This window comes from Centropristis striata, chromosome 19, assembly GCF_030273125.1.
Source record: "Centropristis striata isolate RG_2023a ecotype Rhode Island chromosome 19, C.striata_1.0, whole genome shotgun sequence".
Taxonomy (NCBI): domain Eukaryota; kingdom Metazoa; phylum Chordata; class Actinopteri; order Perciformes; family Serranidae; genus Centropristis; species Centropristis striata.
The window spans coordinates 25,639,188-25,648,628 of NC_081535.1; the positions used below are offsets into that span (position 1 = coordinate 25,639,188).

General features: G+C 34.9%; 1 protein-coding gene across 1 annotated transcript in view; it reads left to right on the forward strand.

Moving 5' to 3' along the window:
* Positions 1 to 9,441, forward strand: part of dcc (DCC netrin 1 receptor) — a 224,228-nt gene that overhangs the window by 22,656 nt on the left and 192,131 nt on the right. Inside the window, exon 3 of the mRNA XM_059358662.1 lies at positions 418 to 705. Within this exon, the coding sequence (XP_059214645.1) occupies positions 418 to 705 (288 nt within the window). The remainder of the gene's footprint in view (positions 1 to 417; positions 706 to 9,441) is intronic.

A 9,441-nucleotide genomic window follows, 5' to 3' on the forward strand; every position in this document is an offset into this window, starting at 1 on the left:
TTAGTGCATTTAATCTTTGTTTTTTGGGGAAAGTAGCAAGTCTTTTCAAGTCAGAAGGCTCAAGTCCAAGTAAAGTCTCTTTACATTTTGTCAAGTTGAGTCAAAAGTCATCAAATTCATGACTTGAGTCCACACCTCTGGTTTCTGCTGTTGTTTTTCTTGCTGTGGACCCAATGAGCTGCTGTTTCTTGTTACAGTTTTCACTTTTTCTCCTGGTTCAACAAACAGTAAAACACAACTTGCTGCAGGGAAACAGAAAGCTTGAAGCGAGGAATAAAATAAACTGTGTATATTTTATTAGTGAATTCAGTAACACTACTTGGATATTCAGCTGCAGATAGTTGATAGAGTGTAACATTTGAATAGTGTTACTGTGAATCAATGTGACTAACCCCTCACCTCCTGGATTCTCTGCAGGTCCTCTGAAAGTGGTCGTCCCCACCGAGTCCGTGTCCTCGTACCTCGGTGACACCGCCCTGCTGCGCTGTGAGGTCTCTGGCGACCCTACGCCAGTCATCCGTTGGCAGAAGAACCGGGAGGACCTACCGATGACCTTTGACCCAGATTCTCGCCTGGCCGTGCTGCCGTCCGGCTCGCTGCAGGTCAGCCGGGTCCAGCCACCAGACTCGGCGACGTACCGCTGTCTGGCCGACAACCCCGGCAGCACCAGGACGGGGACGGATGCAGAGCTCCGCGTGCTCCCAGGTAAATGATCCAACAGAGATGTTCAGCAAACACATGGCTAGATCCATGAGGCAACTAAGGCTCCAGTCACACTGCAGGCAAATGTGACCAAAATCCGAATTTTGCTCAGATGTGACTCAGATGTGACGAGCACAAATCTGAAATTTCACCATTTTTTTCTCAAATATCTTTTTCATTTTAATGTCTGGTACAACTAAAGGTAATAAGTATAATGGTGAAATTAATGAATGAAAATAGCTCATAAGAGTTTAATTTAAGAGCTGATATTTAGACATTTTACATGGTTTTCTTGCTAACAATTTTGGTTATGATCAATAAAACCATGGGAAATGTCTAGTCTAGAGTCTCGTTGACTTGTTTATTGAACTAAGATCTATTCAGTAATAACTTTTTTCTCTGTAAGTTCATATGTCCCACACTCTTGAACCATAGCCATTCTGACGCTATTGAATGCACCATACCTGTGTGTGAAGTGCAGTGCTGTGAATGCTAGTATTCTTCGACCCGAGCTTTTCTTGACCACTTGGTAGTTTTTACACCCAAACGAAACTATATTCGGTATCATTTTTGCCAACTAACACCGTTTTTTGACTGTTCTTCTTCATTGGTTGTCCTGCAATTTGTTGGGATGGATGATGTCGGATTAAAATAATGAGGATGGAATTTAATTGGATGTTGTGCGACTGCACACGTCAGACAGACACATTTACACAGAGACAGAGTGGTCCTTAGTAACAGACTTGTTAATCTTTGGGTATTGGGGAAAGAAGCAAGTCTTTTCAAGTCAAAAGGCTCAAGTCCAAGTGAAGTCACAAGTTAGAGAAGAGAGAAGAGAAGATTACTTTATTAATCCCACAATGGGGAAATTCAACCTCTGCATTTAACCCATCCTTTTTTACACACAAGTAAACACACCATGCAAGGAGCAGTGGGCAGCACATTACTGCTCCCGGGGAGCTGTGCAGGGGGGTTAGGCGCCTTGCTCCAGGGCACTTCAGTCCTTGACCTGTCAGTACAGGCGATTCTCCAATTACAAGCCCGATTCCTAACCTCTAGGCCACGGACCGCCCAATCTACTAATTACTAATCCAAGTCGAGCTGCAAGTCTCTTTATATTTTGTCGAGTCATAAGTCATCAAATTCATGACTCGAGTCCACACCTCTGGTTTCTGCTGTTGTTTTTCTTGCTGTGGACCCAATGAGCTGCTGTTTCTTGTTACAGTTTTCACTTTTTCTTCTGGTTCAACAAACAGTAAAACACGACTTGCTGCAGGGAAACAGAAAGCTTAAAGATTAAACTTGACGAGAAATATATGTTTTATTTTCTAAATACTCAGTGAATGTACATAATCACTTTGTATGTTGGAATAGCCACGGGATATGACTGTCATTATGACTGTAGCGAAATCCGTGTCAGTTTCAAGGAAATTTGAGTGATTCCGTGGCTATTTCACGGATTTCTGTGAGACCATGTTGTTGTTTAAATGATCTAACAAAGACAGAAACAGGCAGAGAGACCTGAGGCTTGATGTCTGATAATAAAGAAAACTAAAAGGAACTTTAACTTGATCTTTGATTCACTTTCTCACTCGAGAGGAAGTCATTTCCACTACAATAATGTGAGCAGCCAAACAAAAAAATTGTAGCTTAGCAAAAAAATCTGAATTGAGCATCAAGGCTGCAGTGTGAAGGTAGCCTATGTGCATTCACTACAATCATCTGATAACTTTACTTTAACAGGATTTACAAGTAGAGCTCACACATGAGTCCCTTCTACACTGTAAAACCAACTTGTTGTTTCAACTAAAATATTTGATTGTCCGTGCTACGAAATAATTTTATGTTAACCCATTGAGGCCTGAAAAATCGCTGGGCGATTTTAAAATAAGCCTCTAATTTTCTGGAAATTCTGGAAAAATTCTGGAAAAAAAAGTGTCAACTCTTCTACTAAATAATAGATTTTTCTGCCTCTGTAGCAGGTAGAAATGAAATTCAAAAAGGTATTTGAGAGCTTATACAAATACTACAAAACGACGTATCCGCTTTCCAGGCTTCAATGGGTTAAGACAACGAAGACAATGGAGTTAACTCAAATTAATCTTGCTATTTGACTCAGTATTTTAAGTTAAAATGACTTTTTGCACAAATCTTTGTTGTATTGAAAAGGAAAAATGAATTATAATAACAAACAAGCAGCATTGGGTTTTACAGTGTACTCACTTGGTGTGACTGCACAGTTGTTTGGATGCAACATGATGAATCCTCTTCAAAAGCTCTCTTAAGCAAATGCTAGTTCTAAGCAGCCGAGGTCACGCGTACAAATATAAATATTTAAACCTTTTGTTGTGTCGTAAGAGAAAACAAAGCATTATTTATTCAGATTTACCAGTAAACAAGAGAGAGGGGGGAAAGTGCTGACTCCATTTCTTGATTTTTTTGTATTCCTTTTGTCCTCAAAGGTTCACCAATCAGAAGACTTTTCATAAAGTGTTATCAAAGTTGCGAATATGGTCATGTGAAGTCCATTTCTCACTGTCTGCTGTAAATCCTCAGGAGGCATAAAATGAGTTGAGAACCTGAAATCTGACCTCTCTAAGGTCTTGTATATAAATATTATAAGCCCACTGGTTCCCTCTGTTTCTCTCTTCCTGTCTGTTGGTTGTCTCCCAGAGCTGGATAAATTAATTTTTCATAAACTATATGTTATACTTATACTGGTTTAAATAACTCAGTTGGTACCACTTTACAATAACCATCGTTTATAAATGGTAAACAGATAGTTTATTAATGTTTAATCATCATTTATAAACCATATAAAGGCAATTTAGAGTGGTAAATACATAATTGATTCATGTTTAACTAATTTCATCATTTATAAATGAGAAATAGATGGTATGTTAATGTAGGTTTGTAGTTAATTTACCATTAACAAACAATTAAATTATAATTTATAGTTTATCAGTAGTTTTAGTTGCACTCATTTTAACATATTTAACACCATATTAAGTATGTAGATGATTTTTAAATGATTCATATACCTTTAAGAAATTGGTTTGAAACATTTAAAGATTCAATTTGCATAGCACTTTGTCAAATTGTTTGGTAGCACTTTACAATAACCAACTAAATGATGTTTATAGATGGTTTATAAACCAGTTATTAACCATTTACAGTTTTCCCATCTTTGCTGAGCAAGATATTTGTGTGAAAGGAAATAAAGGAAAAGTAGTTTAAGTTTAGGGATTGAAACAAATAATAAAAAAAATACTTCATTTGTCACGCAGTTGGGAAATTTAGTCGTCATAGCAGCTCAAGATATAGACATGGGAGAGTTCACAAAAACAGAATATATATATATATATATATATATATATACACACACCTTTGTATACATAAAATACTTACATGGCTGCTATTTGGCATTTATTATTAATATTGCACATTTTGTTGTTGTTTTTTACCCTGAGAGTATTTTGTAGTAGTATGAACAATGAATAAAAAAAATATTTAAAAAATATATGTCTATATATATATATATATATGCAGAAGATATACACAGTATAGTATAAGGGCTGGAAGATGTATGATATAAGATAAAAAAGTAAAAAGTATACAGAAGATATTTTTTATAAATAAGGTATGCTGTACAGCAAATATGTACACGGTAAAAAAAAACGTTTTTGTTTTTACAGTACAGCTGTGGTTGCCAGAACTTTACCGTAATAAATACGGTGCAACTTTTTATAATATTACGGTAAAATGATATTAGCACTGTTGATTTCACATTTAAGATTGCCATTTTATTCCTATTTTACCGTAGAAAAATAAAAAAGTTTTCCATCAAAAGAAACGCTGTTCTGCCATGTAATTGACAAGAAAATTATTCATAAATGCTGCATAAATTAAAGATTTTACCATTAAATATTACAGTATATTTCTGTTAGAGATATGGTGTTTAGTACATTTAGCAGTGAGAAAAAGTGGATTTACAAAAAATGCTTGCATATATATTACAGTATATTTTTGTTACAAACACGGTGCCAGAGTATTTCACAGTGGAGTAATGTATTTTTAAAAAGAACATGTAAAAAATACTGTTCTGGCTGATATATACATTTACAGTGTTTCATTGTTACTGAAACTGTATTAACCCATTAATCATTTTACGGTCTTTTACTGTCGTGGTTTAGCAGTTTTTCCACCGTAAAATCTACAGACACTTTTTTTACAGTGTAAAAGTATAAAGCGTGCTATTTAGTATGAAAATAAGTATGATAATATAACTTGACTAAAGTTAAGGCTCTGATTACTTCCTCCACCACTGATTTTACCTTTATTCGAGGTCCAGATGCTTCCAAATATAAGATAATTTATAATATCAATAAATGGAGCTGCCTTAAAGAGCCCCTGAACCTCAAATCATTTCATTCACCAGGTTCCACACTGTAAAAAAAGATAAACAATAGCTACTCAATAAAAATGAGGCAACAGATTGCACGCAATATTATGAATTAAATCTAACTACGTTACAAGTTGAGTTAATAACAACTTAACAGGAAGAGTTAAGTGTCAATTAAAAACGGACTAAATCTATTGTGTTGGATTCATTCAAAATTCTCTTGATTAAGAATTACATACACATAAAGATTATATTTAATGTGGTCAAAATAAGCAGATTCCATCTCAAACATTTTTATTTTAAAGTTACTTAAACAACTGCCTCAAAATCAAGGACGCATTTATATCTAATACATTTTATCAAATATATTAAGTAAAATGAAATTACTACAGAATAATTTATTACAGTGCAGTGAAGAGCGTAGCTGTAGTTTTAGTGTATTTTCTGCCCTGACGAACCAAACATGGAACCTGAGTCATCAAGTGTTTAACATGTTAAAAGACTTGCTTTCAACCTTCAAAAAAGCCCATTTAGATTTCCAACCTTGTTACAGTGAAGTACTGCACCCGCAGCTTCACTTAATGGTGAGTTCTTCTTTTCCCGCAGTCATGATTTTGTCAGGTAGTAATTTTTGTTCATTTCCACTCAGTGCTAGATGTCTCATTTCAGAATGAAATGTGATGTAATGAATATATAGAGTGTAAGATGTGATTTTAATAATGTGTCTGAGGGGAAGCAGCTTCTCATCAGTCTGCAGGGAGTCTGTCACCCGCTGACGGTGTTTCATACACTCAACGCCATCCAATTATACCGGTCCATACACTGTCCACTCCTTCACTCAGATAACAGCTCAGGTTAGCTCTCTGGTCCTGGTTAAACACCGCTTTAACTCCAGCTCATGAAGTGTTCCTGCGCTTCATCCCAGCGGGGGATCCCCGGAGCCCCAGCAACGACCTTCAGCAGGATAATCGCTTGTACTTTGCATTTCAAACTCCGCTCCCACGTTTCATCACAGCCGCCCCCCTTATATACTCACACACAGCTGCCCGCCCCCCACATCCTCACACAAAAGTTAAAATATTAACAAGTTTTCAGCAGGGAATTTTCAATCCACGTCCCGAAAGGCACAGTTTAACCCTTTGATGCCCAACATATAAACACCTTCTAATGCACAACATGGGTCAAAAATGAGCCGCATTCATTTCCCATTGTAAATTTTGAGTAAATTATTGCGTAAATAAGTCGATAAAAGCAAAAGGAAAATAATAATAAGGTTGGAAAAGAGAAAAAAATGGTGTGTAATGATGTACATATTAAAGGTTGGTAAAACAGCATAGTAGTGCAATATTTTGCGTGGCAAAATTAAATTGATTCATGGCTGCCAAATATTGATATTTAGCAATACTCACCATATCACAAAATGCTTAAAATTGTAATAAAATCGTATCGTGACTCAAGTATCAGGATAAAATTGTATCGTGGGGCCGATATGCTGATTCACAGCTCAACTATATGAATCATTCAGTAAAAGAAATATATATTGCATTTCCCATGTTATTTCATGCTGGCTGTGTGTTTGAATATCTTTTTTTTTTAATTACAAAAGATCATTATATCCACTTTTTCTTTCATACTTTATGAAGAATAGTTGTATTATTACGTCAAGTTTACACACGTGGCAAAAATGACATTGTGCATTAGAAGCGTAGTGATCAAAAAGGGGTTTTATTCAAAAAGTAAGCAATGAAAACAAAAAATTAGGACGTATGATGATCAGAAACAAGTTAATTGAGGAAAACCTGCAATACTGAATGATCTATTGCAATGATATAGAATATAAAGAGTTTGTCGGGTCACTTTAGACCCATGTTGTGCATCAAAGGGTTAAAAAAAATCGAGCTTGGTTACCTGGGAACTCACCTGGCTGTTACATACTATATGCAAAATGCATCATTGCATTTCTATAGCTACTTAAAAGTAGATAATATAAAGTAAAATGCCTTACAGAAAAAGTACTAAATGCATGCTTCAGGTGCACCTTAATGAATTAGAATATCATTAAAAAGTTTTTTTTGTCAGTAATTCAATTCAAAAGGTGGAAATGGCACATTATATGGATCCATTACACACAGAATGAAACATTTAATTCATTTAATTTCTTCTAATTATAATGATTGTGGCTTACATTTAATGAAGACCTAAAATTCAGTGTCTCAAACTACTTTAGGGTAGTTTTATAGTGACTAACTAATAATTGTAAATTTTGGGTAAAATTATTACGTAAATAAGCTGATAAAAGCAAAAGGAAAATAATAATAAGGTTGGAAAAGTGAAAAAAATTGTGTGTAATGATGTACTTCTTAAAGGTTGGTAAAAATGGATACAGCATAGTATCGTAGTATTTTGCATGGCAATATTATATCGATTCATGGCTGCCAAATATTGATATTTAGCAATACTCACCATATAACAAAATGCTTAAAATCGTAATAATGTCTATATAGTATCGTGACTCAAGTATCAGGATAAAAATGTATCGTGGGGCCGATATGCTGATTCACACCTCAACTATATGAATCATTGAGTAAAATAAATATATATTGCTAAAGTTAAAATGTATAGGAATTATCCAAATCTAAAACATTTTTTGTAAGATTATCCAAATAAAATGTTTTTAACCCATAAGAACCCATGGTGACACCTGTGGAACAAACACTTCAAATCTTCTAGAATCTCCCATATTCAGCTTTATGCTTCACCTTAACTCATTAAATCCCTAAGTGACACATACTCAACAACCTGGGGTGGTGGTCATGTGACTTTGACAAGAAGTGACCAAAATATGTGTGAGACTGGAAACAGAAATGTGAAAAAGTAGCTAATTTTAAAAAGCTTATTTTTTGTTACTAGGCTAAGTTTAAACCCATTTAACAATTCTAATCCATTAATAGGGTGTCCTTTATTACATTTAACTTGTTCTGACCATATTTCTTGATCAAATTAAAGTCACAAATTTGATAGGCCTATATGTTATGGAGATGCAAAAGAAAAAGGCAAATTTGTGTCTCTGTCAGCAGAAAATGTGTCTAGTTTTTTTTTCTATTTTAAAATAAGAAATATCATAAACATAAATACCATAAACGCTCAAAGAAACATATATGTTACATCACAGATCTTTGACATTTAGGGCTAGTATTTAAAAAAAACAATCCATCATAAATGTGTTCTATGTGGTCCACTTATAGAACACATGCTTTAAGGATGACTGGGTCTGGGTTCTTATGGGTTAAATAAAATAAGTCTGGAAATAACATGGCAATCAATTAATAAAGAACCATTAAAAATTAGATTCGGTGATGTGTTTTTGATATATAAAACAAAATAAAGAAACGGTTAAGCTTCCAGTCTCTGTGCTAAGCTTCTCTGATGTCCTGGAAAATCTGATATCTGTCTGACTCTGAAAAATCATCTAAAGCAAAACTACATTTTTTTGGTAAAATCCTCTCGTCCTCCATCTTCCCCAAACATTACTCCAATTGATAAGTCACACAATTTCCTGTTTCCAGCTTTAGCTCACTCACTTTGATCTGTATGACGTTTTAATGGATCAGATGGATTAAGTTTTAATGATTCTGACTTCATAAAGATTTTATTAACCGAGACGACCTAAAGTTTTTATCAGATGGAGCCATCAGGGGAGCTCAGGGGTCAAAGGTCAGAGATTATCAGATGTGCCATCTCCAGATGATGCATCACTGTCCTACTTTCTGCTCTGCTTCACTAGTTTTCAGTCAGATTAGAGGCTAAAGAGATGACATGTAAAGCTCCAGTGTACTTTAACAGCAGGTGTAACCGTCAGCTGTCAGGTGGACAGAAATGTGTTGTGATTGTTACCTTTCTGCTATTTGAAGCTCTTCAGGTTTGAATGGACATGAAAACTTTACTGAGTACAAAAGATGTACAACTGTCCTGAAAACATCTTTGAAGGCTAAATTGTGCTGAAAATCCTGAGAATAGAGAGATAGAGAATAAAGTCTGTATTGTCATTGCATGGTCTAAAAAAATATGTTAGCACAAAAAAATATTGAGACACAGCTCTCCCGTTAGTGCAAAAAAGATAAATATTAAATAAATAACCAAACAAGGCATGCACCCATCAAACAAACAAACAAACAGAAAAATGAACATCACACACAAATCACAAAGTAAGGGACTGTAAACAGAGACACATGGCAAAGGAAAAACCTATTGCACATGTCACACAGAGAAAAAGCTTATTGCACATGTTATACAGTATATACAGTAAAAAAAAAACTATTGCATAACTTTGTCAACAT